General features: G+C 38.8%; 1 protein-coding gene across 2 annotated transcripts in view; it reads right to left on the reverse strand.

The window, feature by feature from the left end:
* The window catches only part of Ophn1 (oligophrenin 1), a 359,638-nt gene that overhangs the window by 218,218 nt on the left and 124,786 nt on the right, over positions 1-16,634 (reverse strand). For both annotated transcript variants that reach the window (XM_028883891.2, XM_028883889.2), the window contains exon 4: positions 294-355. In XM_028883891.2, coding sequence (XP_028739724.1) covers positions 294-355 — 62 coding nt within the window. The remainder of the gene's footprint in view (positions 1-293; positions 356-16,634) is intronic.

Consider the following 16,634-nt stretch of genomic DNA (forward strand, 5'->3'; position numbering starts at 1 on the left):
GTCTGCTCACCTTCACTACCTTCTGGTGAACACAAATACTTTGTTGCTATTGTGCCTGCCATCCTTTGGTGACATTAGAACCCAGGTTCTTGGCCTTCAACATGGATTGAAGACCAGAAACTCTCCAGAAATGCTTCAGTGCTCTATTGAGACTGCATCTAGCCTCAATGACTGAGCAGCTACTAGGTTCCCAGCCTCTCTGATGTGAACAGAGTCACATACATTCCTTTTAACATATACTCACCTGAATGGTTCTGTTCCTTTACAGAACCTTTACTAATACAGTGACCTACCATCATCATCCTCTCATTTTCTACTTCATTGAGCAATTCAGCAAATTCCTTGAATGATTCCGCTGGTAAGAGAGAATAAAAATAAAGCAAATTAGTAATGAAGGAGGCAAAGATCTATGCAACTTGAAGTAGGAACAAGCACCTTAATCTCACAGAGACAGTAGAGAATGACATCTAAGGTGAGCAGGAAGACAGGTTAAGTACCTACTGATTATTTCTCTTCTTTTTCTTTCCTTTTCTGCTAATCCCCAACTAGAGAATTATTTCACAATTAACATTGTATTTAATTCTCTTAGTCACAGATAAGCAAGAAACTAATTTATAAATTTGAAAAAAACATCAGATACGGTGTGAGATAAGGCTTTTAGTTTAATAAACAATATAGAGAAAGAGAAGAAACAAAAATTTTATAGAGAAGTAGGCCTGGATTGGAAGTCTTGTTCCATCACTTTCTTCATGAGTGACTTTGTGTAAATGACTTGACCCTAAGCTTCAGCTGCCATACCTATCAACAGGCATAATCACATCTACTTTAGTGTGTAGTGTATGTGAAATTATGTTGCAAATGTGGAGTATGCATACAAAGTAGATAATACTAACATCTCTCCCCTTCTAAAGCCAATTCTGCCACTTATTGGCAGTGTGACAGCCATTCAATTCTCCGCCCTGGATTTTAATTTCTTCATACACACAAGATAAATTAAATAGCTTTTATTGTGTCTTCAAATTCCCCAACTTCCCACCACAAGCATCAAGTACATTCTCCGAATATATAAAAGCCTGGGCAAACAGTTAGTTATTAGCTATTTAGTTAGTTAGTTAGTTAGTTAGCTAGCTAGCTATTTAGTTTCTCACTATGTAGATGGGGCTGGCTCACTAAGGCTCCTGAGTGCCAGGATTACACACAGGACTACACTACCATATCTGCCCCCTAAACTGGTGCTTTTTAAGCAAAAAGACTTCTAATAGCTTCCCTCCATAATCTATTGACTATTTCAGAATATGCTATTTAATTTTCACAAAGTTGTAAGTTTAAAAACTTGCTGTTATTAGTAACCTATTGTGGTCAGGAAATAAGTTATGATTTTTTATTATTTGCATTTATTGAAGCCTATTTTCTGATTTAACATATGGTCACTTGAAGAATATTCTACATAAGCTTGAAAAAGAATAGCCTCTACACTTGTTGGGTAGAGGACAAAAAAGGGCATCAGATCCCCTGGAATTGGAATTACAGACAACTGTAAGCCACCATATGGGCAATGGTAAAGGAACCCCAGTCCTCTGGAAGAACAACCAGTGCTCTTAATCATGGAGCCATCTGCCAAGCCCTAGGTCCACTTTTCTTAACTGTCTACCACTCCCATATTCCTCTATTCAATTTTATTTAACAATAATGAACAGACAAGTAACAAAGGTCATTTTTAATCCATAATATGCTAACTGATCCAAGACTTCAAATAGATGCCTTCAATTATTTTCCTTTCTTTTCTTCAATTCACTTACCCTTCGATTCGTTGATCCTTTCTATTCACTGTACAAATCTGACACTGAGCCACCGTGGTGAATTTTATTTACTGTACATTTTCTTTTAACTTCCCAACTGCAGTTTCCACCCCCCTTCTCTCCTCCCATTCCTTCCCGGCAACCTCCCCTGTGCTCCCCTACCCCCATCCACTCCCCCTCCACTTCAGTTCAGAAAGGGGCGGGCCTCCCATGGGTGTCAACAAAACATGGCATATCAAGTTGTAGTAGGACTAAGTTCCTCCCATTGTATTAAGGCTGGGCGAGGTGATTCAGTATAAGGAGTAAGTTCCCAATAAGATACAGAGTTTTAGCTGTTTCCTTCTAAAATATTTTAAGTCTTTATATTTTCTCTATTTTGTGAGAAATTGTTCTCATCCACTCCTGTAGCTTTTTTGACACAGATTCCTTAAATTGAATATATTTTAAATAGCTAATTAAAAGTATTTGTCAAAGAAATCAATTTTTTGAGATTCCCCAGGAACAGTTTCTATGAATATTTTTTTCCTTTTGTTAGTGAACTGCTTTTTTGCAATTTCATCCCAGGTGTCATTTTTAATGAATATTTTAAGTAATGCAATGTGGCAATTATAAAAAAAATCAGATCCCCTTCCTTTCCTAGCTTTGCTGCTCTTGTCATGCTACTTATTTAACGACTTCATAAAGACTGTACAATGTCCAGGAAATAACATGAATCCTCTCTTTCCTTTTCAGTAGTAGGGATTAAATGTAGAACCTCGTGCATGCTAGGTATGATCTACTTCAGTTGAGCTATATCCCCAAACCATTTCTGGCTTTAACAAAAATATGGGCCACATTAAGCAAGCCAAGATGACTTTGTATTCACTTTATAGCCCAGACAAGCCTTGAACATGTGATGTGCCTATGACTCCAAGCAGCTTCAACCAGGCCTGCACCACCAGGGCCAGGTAAGAGATTCCTTTAAACCGTTTGAACCAATAAGTCTCTGTGCCTGTGCTGGCTAGTCTTAGGTCAGCTAGACACAGAAACTAGAGTTATCTGAAAGGAGGGAACCTCAATTGAAAAAATGACCCCATAAGGTCCTGCTGTAGGGCATTTTCTTTATTAGTGATTGATGTGGGATGGCCCAGATCAGTGTGGGTGGTGCCACCCCTGGGTTGTTGTCCTGGGATCTATAAGAAAGCAGTCTGAGTAAGCCATGGGGAGCAAGACAGTAAGCAGCACTCCTCCATGGCCTTTGCATCAGCTCCTGCCTCCAGGTTCCTGCCCTGTTTGGGTTCCTGTCCTGACTTTCTTCAATGATGAACAGCAATGTGGAAGTGTAAGCTGAATAAACCCTTTCCTCCTCATCTTGCTTTTTGGTCATGGTGCTTCTACAGCAATAGAAACCCTAAGAAAAGTTGGTACCAGGAACTTGGGTATTGCTGTGATTTGCCTGACCATGTTTTTGTTTGGAGAAATATGAAACAATTTGGAACTTTGTGCTAGAAAAACAACTGGACACTAAGCAGAGTTTAATGGGACATGCTAGTAAGAGCATAGAAGGCAGTGATGCTGAGGACGATTTGAACTGTGGTCCAGAAGAGATTTCAGAAAAGAATAATATTAGTATATGGCCTAGGCATCATTCTTGTGATAGTTTGGCAAAGAATGTGACTACTTTCTGCCCTTGTCCAGAAGAATTTGTCTGAGGATAAATTGAAGAGTTATGGATTAACAGCTTTGACAGAGGAGATTTCCAGACAGCCAAGTATTGACTGTGTTGATTGGTTATTAGTGGCCATGCTTATGAAGATCTATAATGAAAAGGAAAAAGCTGAGCAAGGAAAAATACAAAATGTACAGTTTGAGGATAAAGGGGGTACCAGGACATGTAAACAGATTAAATAAAAACCTGATGCTAAATGGAATAAAGGAAGTGGTGACCTCAGAGCAAGACTCCACCCAGCTAAGCTTCCAATTTGTGAAAAGGAAGTAAAGAACAGCTTAGGACCAGGAGTGATGGTGCACACCTCTAATCCCAGCACTTGGAAGACAGAAGCTGAGCGATTTCTGAGTTCAAGGTCAGCCTGGTCTATAGAGCAAGTCCCATGACAGCAAGCTTAGGCAATGAATGAAACCACTCAAAACATAAAGCTGGTGGAAATGTATTTGAACAAGGGGGCCATGTTCCAGTCCCAGCAAGCAGCAGAACTGGGCAGCTTCGGCCAAGTGGTTCTGGTTTTAGAATCAAGAATACAAGAAAAAACATGGAATCTCCCTCCATGGCTCAGAAAAGCTTCTGAGGCCAGGCATGTGTGAGGAGTGTCCCTGAATGGAAGTCCAGAGAGACCATTGTGCAAAGCTGTGAAGGTGAAGCCTGGATTGCCTTGGAGACCCCAAGACATTGGAGATGCCAGAGCCATGGGATACCTGCCAAGGACAGCTGCTAACAGGGAATGGAACCAGCCCAAGAGAAAGAAGTGTGTTGTAGTCAACAAAGCTGAAAGGAATTGGAGATCTGGAGTCTTTTCACATTAGACATAGAGATACAAAGTTTGGAGTTTGCCCAGCTGGTTTTTGATCTTGCTTTGGTCCAGTATTTCCTTACTATGCTCCCTTCGCTCCCTTTTGGAATGGTAATGTATATACTGTGTCATTGTATGTTGGAAGTATGTGATCTGATTTTGATTTTACAGGAGATTACAGTTATGAAATTGCATGAGTCTCAGAATAGACTTTGGACTTTGGAATTTTAAACAGTGCTAATACTGTTACAGACTATGGGGAGTTTTAAAGTTGGACTAAATGCATTTTGCATTGTGATATGACTACAAGCCTATAGGAACCAGTGAGTGGAACATGGTGATTTGAATGAAAATGGCCCCCATAGGGAGTGGCACTATTAGAAGTTATGGCCTCGTTGGAGTAGGTGTGACCTTGTTGGAGGAAGTGTGTCACCAAGAATGGGCTTTAAGGTTTCAGAATCTCAAGCCAGGCCCAGTGGTTCTCTCTCTCTCCCCAATGCCTGCCAGCCGATGTAGAAATCTGGATTCCTTCTCCAGCACAATGTCTGTATACAAGCTGTGATTCTTCCAGTCATGATGACAATGGACCTCTGAAACTGTAAGCCAGACCCAATTAACTGCATTCCTTATTAAGAGTTGCTATGGTTGTGGTGTCTCTACACAGCAATAGAAACCTTAACTAAGTCAGCCTTGAACTATTATGTATGTATTTGAGGGTGTGCCTTCAACACTTAGCCAGGCAATTTACAATTCTATTCCAGCCTTCAATTGCTTCTTTCCCAAAGAAAAGTCATCTAGAAGTTCAGGAACAGGGCTTTCTCAGTTCTTTTCTAGCTAAGCACAAACACTGGGCATGTACAAAGCTCTATACATGCGCATGACCTAGAGGTCCAGGAATATGCCGCAGCTTTCCAGAGCTCTCAAAGGTGCTTATTCTCCTTTTACCTTTTATGAATACTGTCCAGAAATTTGTTTGCTGTTTATTCTTTCTGCTGCCTGCAGTAACTGGAGTTCTAAACAACTACCATTGAGCATTTTATTTTTATGTTCATTAAAAAATTAGTAATACATATTTTGACCACGTTTCTTCCCTCCCTGATCCTCCCAACCTCCCTACCCACCCAATTTTATTTTTAAAATGCTCTGGAAAAAAAGAACTTTGAAACAAGCAAGCTCTGACTCATTTCAAATAAGACAAACTGTAGAAGCCATAATTCCCAGAACTGGGGAAATTGAAAAATCATTCTGCTTTCTCAAATGGCTACAAAAATAGTGGTTTTCACATGTTCTAGGATTATGCAATTCGTTTTCAAAGTTACCGCAGAGCATTTTTTTTTTAAGGCACTGGGAACACACACCAAGATAAAATGCCACAAAGTTCATTGCGGTTTCATATATTAACCCATTTTTTTAAAAGTAAGTATGCTTTATTTGTGGCTGCATTCATTTGGATAAGGTTCTGAGTTAATGAAAAGTTGATGATGAAAGTGTTTCTCAGTATATTTGCTGCTTTTATAGAAGATCATATTTTGAAGGTGTCGTCTCCACCAGTGCTGCTGAGGCAACGTAATCAGAGATTTTAAATATCACACTGAATCTAGGTTTTATATATTGTAGGCAAGTACTCTACCATAAGCTAGCTACATCCTCTGCCCAATTCTTACTTTCTTTTATGATTTGTTTGGTTTTGTGTTTTTTGGAAAAAAAAATATCTCACTCTGAAGCCCAGGCTGTCCTAAAACTTGTGTAATCCTTCTGACTCAATCTGCCAAGTACAAATATGTATTACCATATCCAGCTTGATCCCTCCTTTCTCTTGGAGAGGGGGTCTCCTGTATCCTATGCTGGTCTTGAACTCACTATGTGGACAAGGATAGCCTTCAACTCCTGATCTCCTGCCTCCATATCCCAAGTGCTAGTAATTTAGACATGCATTTATCACACCAGGCTCTCAATCTTTACTTTTATTTTTAAGGCATTCAATAATTTTAAATTAATTTAAAGTTAATTTGCTGAGTCAGGAAAAAACTAATTGGGCATGGTGGAACAGGCCTATCATCAATGGGGAGACAGGATTGCAATTTTGAGGAAGGTGTAAGCTATATGAGCACAAGGTCCCAGAAAGAAATTGCCACTCCAGTTGAACTTTCTGAAAGACTGATTCACTGATGAGAACTTCAATGATGGTGCAGAGTTGAGAATAGTGGCAAGTTCAGAGCCAAATTATCTTGGACTAGCATTAGCCCTCTTCATGGCCATGTGTTGTATTTCTCTGGGCCTGACCTAACAGCTTTGTGAGCATTGGGTAAATCAATTGGTAGAGACAGAGTTCTCATTTTCTCTCTCTCTCTCTTTTTTTTTTTTTTTTTTTTTTTTTTTTTTTTTTTTTTTTTGGTTTTTCGAGAGAGGGTTTCTCTGTGTAGCTTTGCGCCTTTCCTGGAACTCGCTTTGGAGACCAGGCTGGCCTCGAACTCACAGATCCGCCTGGCTCTGCCTCCCAGGTGCTGGGATTAAAGGCATGCGCCACCACCGCCCGGCCGAGTTCTCATTTTCTAACCATCCACAGAGGCAAGGATACCATCAGACAGCATCTCAGGCCTAGAAGAGACATTCTACCACCTTGCTTTAACCCACCTACCTAATACTTCCACCAATGAAGATGTCTTGATTCATGACTTTCTTTGTTCTATTACTATAAAACCTTCCTGAAATTTCTTCCATATTGGGACACAAAAACCGGAGTAACTTAAATCTATGTTCCCAGGCTGTGATCACTCATATCTGGTTCTAGAATAAGCTATTTCTTATCCACCTTGAGGTAAGAGTTATGGGTTTTATTAACCGTCTATTCTTTACTTCATTCCTTCCTTCCTTTCCTTCTTCCTTTCTTTCCTCCCTCCCTCCTTCTCTCTCTCTCTCTCTCTCTCTCTCTCTCTCTCTCTCTCTCTCTCTCTCTCTCTTTCTTTCTTTCTTGTTTTCATTGACAACTACATAGTGAGTTAGCTACTCACCTGAAGTAAATATTAAGGTGCTGTCTCAAATGAATAAATACTTTTAAAAGAAGTTCACTGCTCTCTGTCTGGCCTACAAAATCTTTTATAAATTTATTTGTTGAAAGTGGATTCCAAGATCTTACTGAAGTGGTATGAGGCAAAAAATACTTAGCGAAGTCAAGACAGTATCTGCATTCTAGATATTCACTATCCCAAAGTCTCCTAGTTCTACCAAACATCTCTCTTACTCCAAGTAACTCATTTCATTCTTTTTATTTTGAATGACAAGGTCTTACTATGTATCTTAGGCTAGGCTTGAACTCACTATATAGTCCAGGCTTGTAGACCTACAATAATAATAATAATCCTGCCTTAGCATTCTGGATGCTGGGATTATAGGTGGCTACCAGCAGGTATGGGTTCATTTTAGTCCTAAGGAAATTGAAAACAGGAATTAGAACTTGATTGGCCAAGTTCACAAAGCTGACTACATTGTCAGAAAGAGGTTGCATTTCTACTTTAAGATAACAAGGTGTCACTAGAAACAGACAAAACTCCCGTCACATCCTTTTCTCTGTCTATTCATTTGTTCTCCAAATGGTGGATTTATTTCTCTCTGCGTATATTCTCATATTCACCTTTTATGTCTTATGTCTATCCCTTTCTTTTCAACTTTGAAAATGCTTCAAATACAAAAGCAGAAGTTCTGGACAATGGTTATTTCTAACTAAACAATCATATCTTACTGATACACTTTTAGTGAAATATCATGGATAATTGCAGCCCCTGATGAGAGGTAACCAGGCAAATGGTTCGCTAGACGTGAAGAAAAAAAATAAGAGCTTTAGTAAGGAGACCAGATCATCCATTAGTGTGCAATTAGAAGAGAAGAGTCACTAAAGAGAACTTCTTGCTCCCTCTTCAGATAAAAGAAATGGTGACTAGGAAAATTGGCTACAGAAAAGGAAGGAAAATGTCCTGTGGAGCCAAAACCAGCACTATCATCAACAACCACCATAAACATGGCTAGAGAAATTGTTTGCAACATTCTTCAATAATTTCAAAATATTAAAATGAGACTCTGGCAAGAATTAACTCACTCTGGAGAATTTCAAGGAAGAAAAAAAATAATAAAGAAGTTAAGAAAGGTGGTAAAGCCAGGCGGTGGTGGCATACGCCTTTAATCCCAGCACTTGCGAGGCAGAGCCAGGCGGATCTCTGTGAGTTTGAGGCCAGCCTGGGCTACCAAGTGAGTTCCAGGAAAAGGCACAAAGCTACACAGAGAAACCCTGTCTCGAAAAACCAAAAAAAATAAAAATAAAAAGGTGGTGAAAATACCATACATGTCTTTCAGATTTAATAGCATCCATTTTTACCACGTTAGCAATGAGAAAACTGAGGTTCAGTAAGACTAAGTAAAATGTCTAAAACGTTAAAATAGTCACCGCCTTCCAAAAGTGTCATACATTTTCAATGATGTTGATACAACATTGATAAAATGGCTGACAGCTGCTTAGACTCTTTTACCTAGAAAATTCATTTGGAAAGCAAGCCTAAAAATAACCCAGACCACAAGGGAAAAACTTTTAGAGCCAAGGTAGGCACTCAACATTATTAATGATGGGAAATAATTAAAAACAATTAAAATGTCCAAATGTCTAAGAAATGATTAAGTGTATTTACTTAATGGACCATTTTTCTAGCTTCTTAAAAAGAACATTACACAACATTTTATGAACACAGTAAAATGCCTATGGTATCATATTATGTGAAACAAGCAGAATATAAAAATTTTTAAGTATGACAGATTGATGAAAAAATTGTTTTTCCTGGGTTTTTCGAAGAAAAAGAGAACCATGAAGTTGAGTGGGTAGAAAAGTGAGGAAGATCTGGGAGGTATTGGAGAAGGTGAAAAATATCAAAATATATTGTATGAAATGTTTTAAAATAATTTTTGTGGGTATGAAATAAAATAAATTATATGTACAATATGATTACAAACAACTACAGAAATCTATGCCAAGACAAGAAGAAGGGAGTACTCAATGGTAGTTCTTTATGAAAAGTACATACATATAAATTTATGAATCAAGATTAGTTTATTTAAAATCCCACTTAACCAAGACATGAAAAGAAAAGAAGCTAGGTAAACACACACCTTTAATCCCAGCATTGGGAAGATAGAGGCAGGTGGATCTCTATGAGTTCTAGGCCAGCTTGTTCTACATAATGAATTCTAGACCAGCTAAGGCTACATAGTGAGACCCTGTCTCAAAACATTAACAACAACAGAAACAGAAACAGTAACAATAACAAACCAGCCACAGTGAGGACTATGAGATTGAGGCCAGCCTTGATTATATAGTGAGAACTTGTCAAAAAGGCAGAAGGAAAGAGGAAAAAAAAAAAAGAAGGGGAGCTGTGGCGAACCTCACCAGCCATTTTTCAAAGTGGAAGACTGGCTATAACTCCATTACAAGAATAAAATCGGGGGCAGGAGATATGGCTCAGGAGTTAAGAATATTTCCTGCTCTTTCAGAGGGCTGGAGTTCAGTTTTCAGCACTTCCCCATGTATGGTGGCTCAGCTAACAACTGGCTGTAACTCCAGTTCCAAGGGTGGGCCACCTTCTTCTGGCCTCTGGAAGTACCCCTCCACTCAAGTATCCCCCTCCTTGACACAATTATTTTTAATAAAATATATTGTTAAAAAAAATAGCAAGCCAACGGCTCCTCTTGGTGCTATAGCAAAAAATTTAAGCCACAAATGAAATTTATGACCGCTGGGCTGTTATGGGGGCCCTAGATTTCAAAAGAAAGAAGAAACACAGGAGTGGTGTTTCAGCATTTGGGAGGCAGAGGCAAGAGGACCATTCTCATCAGCTGCACTGCTACAAAGTGAGTTTCAAAACTAGTCTGGACTACAAGAGACTCAAAACGAAATAGAAAAAAAGAAGAAAGTCTATAGCTCTAATAGTCTAGAGTGGCAAAACTGGTCAACATAGTTCTAACTAGATTCGTAGCATCCTCTCCACCCAGCCCCTCAACCCAGCCTTAAACTAGCTATGTAGCCAAGGATAATCTTAAACTCCTGATCCTTTGTCTCCATCTCCTTTGAAAGTGGCACACTTCCCCATTTATTTGTATGTTTTGTGACTTTTTGTTGAAAGTTGAGTTCAGATTCTCTTTCTCAGGGATTACCTTTCTTTTGTTATTGGTAATTATTGCTTATTGTTGTGGGCAGTCTGTAAGCCAAAGATCAGCTTGTGATATAAACATAAAATCTTAGATCTCTTCTGAATGAACCTGGAATTTTTTTTTTCCTGGGCATACGAATTTGCTTTCACATTTTCCCCATATTTGCTCTTCTGTTTTTGTTTCAAATGTTCTCCGGGACTTATAGCTCTCTTGGTCTCTCAGTTGGGGATTAAGATTAGCAAAGCAGCTATTGTAGGTTTACCTGCAAGATCCAGGACTTCATTAAGCCTGGGTAGCTGGCTAATTTTCAATATTAGATACAATTTCCCTCTTGCTGAGCCAGTCTTAAGTACAATTAGAGAGCTGTTGGTTACTTCCAAGGTATGCATGCCACTACTGCACCCTTAGGGTTATTGTGCCATGCTGGTCATTGTAGTGGTTCACAGGCATCATAGCAGGGGAGGACTACTAGTAACTTCCCTCCTTTGGAAGCTAGCATGGCACCTTATGGTACCATGAGGAGGCTTTCTGGTTGTTCCAGCTCAGTGCCTCTGGGCTCTGGGTCTGAAGTGCATAGTGTCTTAAGCAACAGGACTTACCTTCCACATCTGGGAGGAGCTGCAGTGAGCCAATGGACCTTAATTTAGGTGAAGGTGTGCTCTGATAGGAAACTGCTGCTTCAGATCAAAAGTGCAGAGGTGGACAGCTATTGTCACACCTCCCTGAATAGTTGAAAGACCTCCTCCTTCAAAGTAGTTTCTATAAGATTTAAAGGGCCAGTAATTCTTCTTTCATTAATTTTCGTTTTCTCTTTTGGGAAACATCCATTAAAAACTAAAATACTGGTGAGAAGCGGGGAGTATCTGGAAGTAATTAGGGTGAGCAATGTAAGGTAACTACGATCAAAATACATTGTATGAAATTTTCAAAGAATAGAAATCTGTTGTTTTCATTTACTCCATCCATGTTAGCATGTCTATCACTGTTGTCCTTATATGGAATTGTAATGTAAACAGCTGTTTCTTTTCAACTTGGATGGATGGGAGACACTAAGGAACCAAGAAAGCACAGTCTAAAAGAGCCTAAAGCCTGTCTTGGGGCTCTGAATTCCTACTTTGTCATTATTACTGTGGAAATCAGAGCCCTGGATTCTACTACCAAAATTTTTATTCTTTTGGACTAAGTCCATGAGACTATAAATCAGTAAGATTCCCAAATGACTCCAATGCAGAGCTATATTGGAAATAAATGGATACTATTTCAGGTACCAACTAGCACTGACATTTGTATGAATCTTCAGGTTCCTTGTTATTTATAAAATGCAATTTTAAGCCAATATATTTTTCCACACATTAGTCTCTCCAAAATTCCTAGTAGGATCAATAATAGCTATCAGTTACTGACCAGTAACTACATGCCAGATACCAAGCTAAATAATTTACATAAACTCTGATCTATATGAGTTACTCTATTTATTCCATATAACCTTATTTTTTTGTTTTTGTTTTTGTTTTTCGAGACAGGGTTTCTCTGTGTAGTTTTGTGCGTTTCCTGGAACTCACTTTGTAGACCAGGCTGGCCTCAAACTTACAAAGATCCACTTGACTCTGCCTCCCGAATGCTGGAATTAAAGGCGTGCACCACCACCACTGTCTGGCTCTTATTCCACATAACCTTATGAGGTAGATTATACTCCATAGGAGAGAACAATGGAGACTCAATGTGTTCAAGTAACATTGCTAACATCCAACAAAAGTCAAATTGGGAGCGGACATGAGACTCCAAAAACTTTGACTTCTGTGACAGTTAGTATGTTCAATTTCACAGGATTATAAAAACACAGGAGAGAAGCTTCAGAACATACTTGGAAGGCTTTATCTAGATTAGGTTAGTCTCTAAGAATATCTGTGAGGAAGCTGGGCAGTGATGGTACATGCTTTTATTCCCAGCACTTCAGAGGCAGAGATAAGCTGATCTCTGTGAGTTCAATGCCAGCCTGGTCTACAAAGCCAGTTCCAGGACAGCCTGAGCTACACAGAGAAAGCCTGTCTTGAAGAGAGAGAGAGAGAGAGAGAGAGAGAGAGAGAGAGAGAGAGAGAGAGAGAGAGAGAGAGAGAGAGAGAGAGAGAGAGAATATATCTGTGAGGGATTATCTAGATTAGAGTAACTGAGTCAGAAGACCCACTCTAAACATGGATGGTCCCATTCCATAGGCTTGGGTCCTAGACTTAATAAAAAGGAGGAATTGGACTGTCATTATGCTAACTTCATATACCCTTTTTCTTACATAGCACGAGTTAACATTTATGGTGACATTCAGTGACAGTGGACAATTCTCTGCTCTGTTCGTTGTTGTTGAGGCAAATGGGCACACTATCAGATTATGCTAACAGAAAAAAGAGGCATTTATGGAATTGCATATGTCATATACATGCAAGTCTTCAATCAATAACAGGTAAAAATAAATTAGATTTTATATTGATAATAATTTTACATGGTTAACATTTATTGAAGCATTTTGCACACCTATCTTTATCTCATCCCCACTGTCATGGTTAATCTTCATTATCAACTTGATGGAATTTAGAATTTAGATGTGTAGGCACATCTGGACTTGACTGGGAGTTTCCAAAGATGTTTAACTAAGGAGAGAATCACCACTCAAAATGTGTACAGCAACATCCCATGGTTTAAAGTCCTGACCTAAATAAAAAGGAGGAATGGAGAAAGCCAAATAAGCACCACAAATCTCCTCTCTCTTTGCTGTCTGATTGTTGGTGCAATGTGACCAGCAGTCTGCTAATGCCATGACTAGACTGCCACAAAGACTATATGTCCTCAAACACTAAGCCAAAATAAACCTTGCTTACCTTTATGTCACAGCTATAAAAAAGTAACTGATAGACCCATTTTACACATTAAAAAAATAACATTCAAAGAGGTGAAATTGCTTGCTCAAGTAACACACCAAATAAGTTGTAGATCTGCAAGTCAAACTTAAGCTGTCTACCTCCAGAGCCAGTGATAATCTTAGTAAGTCATGCTCTTGGACCAGGACAGACCTGTGTAAGTAGAATGAAATCCAATCAAATTGGAAACAACTCAAACACAAGTATCTACCTCACTAGGTACACGACCACATTTAATAAAATACTCATCAATGTTATTAACCCAAAGGTATTTAGCATGATACTATTTAAAATAGTAAAAACCATAAATAAGGTGAATCCTCAAAAGTAGTGAAATAGAAAATAAACTATAAATATATCAAATATATATATAATATAATAATGCTTATATAGCTATTATTCTCATTTAGTAAACATGTGTTCAGCAGTTACTACATGCTTAGCATTCTTTTAGGTGTTGGCAAAATAGCAGTTAATGAAACAATGTCCTTGCTTTCTCATGAAACTTAGGAAGAAATTTCAACAACATGGGAAATTTGTTGTATAAGATTTTAAGTAAATATAAAATGTTATGATTTGAGCCTACACAAAAATATGTACACACACACACATACACGCTTATTTGAGACAGGATCGATATAGCTCTGTATATGTAATTCTAAATGGTCTTATTAAATAAGAAACAGAGCCAAATAAAGAGTTAAAATCCCAGAGATCAAGCAGTAGCCAAGAGCCAAGACCACCTTATCTTACCACTCGCTGCCATCCTTCCCCTGAGAGAGAGAGTTTCTTCCTGTGTCCTATCTTTTTATTGCCTTTCTGTTCTGCCTTCTCAGTGGTTCTAAACCCAACCACATGACTTCCTCGTCACTGCCTGTCTATACAGACCTCCAGGTCTCTATGGTCTCCAGGTACTGAGATTAAAGGTTCAGGTCACCACTTGGCTGTGTTCTTCAACACATAGAGATTCTGACTGCCATGTGATTGGATTAAGGGTGTGTGCCACCACTGCCAGACTTATGCTAAATGGCTTGCTCTTAGCTCTGATCTCCAGGCAACTTTATTAACATACAAATAAAATCACATTTCAGCACAAATAAAATATCACCATATTTCCCCCTTCTATTCTAATAAAAAAAGAAAAAAAGTTATAACTAATATAAGAAAAACTATATACAATAAGTACAATAACTATATACAATATATACAAGCAATAAATACCTAAACAATGTCTCTAGTCCATTTGCATTTGACAAATTCAGAGAAAATAATTCCATATCTATCCTATTTTGGTGAGTCCAAAATGTACCTGATTCGCTTTCTATCCTAACTTATATTACTAACAGAACTTATAATGTCTTTCAAATTTATACACTTAAACCTCTTTAGTGAGTTTCTTTGCTGAAATTCTTAACAAGGAAAACTATAACTATAACTATCTAATCTTCAACTCCCTCATAGCTCAGGTTGGACTCAAACAGCAGCAGAGGATAAATTTGAACTTCTGATGTTCCTGCTTCTGCCTTCCAAGCGCTGAGATTATAGGTGTGTGCAACCACATTCAAATTTATGCAGTGCTAGAATCAAACTTGGAGCTTCTTGCATACCTGACAAGTACTCTACCAACTGAGCTATATCCCCAGTTTAAATTTTATATTCATTAAGAAGTAATTTCCAGCCAGGTGGTGGTGGCGCACGCCTTTAATCCCAGCACTCGGGAGGCAGAGCCAGGCAGATCTCTGTGAGTTCGAGGCCAGCCTGGGCTACCAAGTGAGCTCCAGGAAAGGCGCAAAGCTACGCAGAGAAACCCTGTCTCGAAAAACCAAAAAAAAAAAAAAAAAGTAATTTCCATGCAAAGAAAACGGATACATGAACTAGTCACGGTGACATATGCCTTCAATCCCAGCACCTGAGAGGCTGAGACAGGACAATTAAGGGTTCAAAGCCAGGGACTAGAGAGATGGCTCAGCAGTTATGACCAGCTACTGTTCCTGCAGAGGACCTGACTTTGGTTCCCAGGACCCATGTCAGATCGCTCACAACCACCTCCAGCTGCAGGGGATCTGGCTCTCTGGCCTCTTCTGGAACTGCACTCACCTGCCCATACCTACATACAGAGACATATTGAAATATGTAATTGAAAACAAAATCACTCTTTTTTTAAACTTCACTGCCAGCCTGGGACATACAGAAACCTTGTCTCAAGAAAATAAAGAAAAAGCGAAGAGAAAAAAATTTTAAATAAAATAGTAAGTATACAAGAAAATATTCAAAAGTTAATATTCCAGTGTGCCCAACATGCTGCTAACTATACATGAATAGTATCATAAGTAATTGCATCATTTATATATTTATATATCATTCAAATTAGCTACAATGAGATTTTATAGTAATGTTTTATATTTTAATCTTTGAGATTATAAAATGTAACTGCATATATCACTTCTTTTTACTAACAGTATTATCACTCATAACAGCTGTGTGGTTCATTGTTCTCATCTAGGAAATATTTTTTTTTCATACGGGGTCTCTCTAGGTCTCACTATGTAGCTTTGGCTGGCCTGGAGCTCACTACATACACCAAGCTTGCAGGGAATTCAAAGAAATCCACGTGCTTCTGGCCTGGATGCCAGGATTAAAGACATGCACCACCATGGCCAGCCCAGCAAATAATGTATGCTTAACTCAAGGGTCAGCAAACTCAATCTAGTCAGAATGTAAAGTTAATATCTTAAATTTGGAGGGCCATCAGTCACTAAACAAAACACCCATAGACAATGCTTAGAGAGTGTGGCTAGGACCCAATAAAATTTACATACAAAAAGAGGTAGGCACAAGAGACATAGTTTACTGGTCCTTGCTTTATTTACCTTCATCAGAATAAAAATAAACACGTCCACTGCTCAATGTCCTCTGTAATAACTTTCAGAGAGTTACTAACTGTAATTGCAGAAGACGAGAATGAGACTTGAAAGGGAAATAACTTGTCCAACATCTCATGATTAACTTATTAGATGATTTAAAGAAAAGTTTCCCTTCAGTCTAGCCACAGCGGAGGTTCGGGAGACCTCTTCTCTGCTTGGCGTGAGGGGGAAATGGTAGTAAAAGGGATGTTTTCTTAACATTCTTAAGCAGCCTCCCAGGGCCTTGCACTAGATCAAAAGGGATGAGGAGGTCCCTGTGCTGCTCTTTATCCAGAACAGAAGGCAATTCCGTGGAGTCTGGATGGC

Source organism: Peromyscus leucopus, chromosome X (assembly GCF_004664715.2).
Source record: "Peromyscus leucopus breed LL Stock chromosome X, UCI_PerLeu_2.1, whole genome shotgun sequence".
Lineage (NCBI taxonomy): Eukaryota > Metazoa > Chordata > Mammalia > Rodentia > Cricetidae > Peromyscus > Peromyscus leucopus.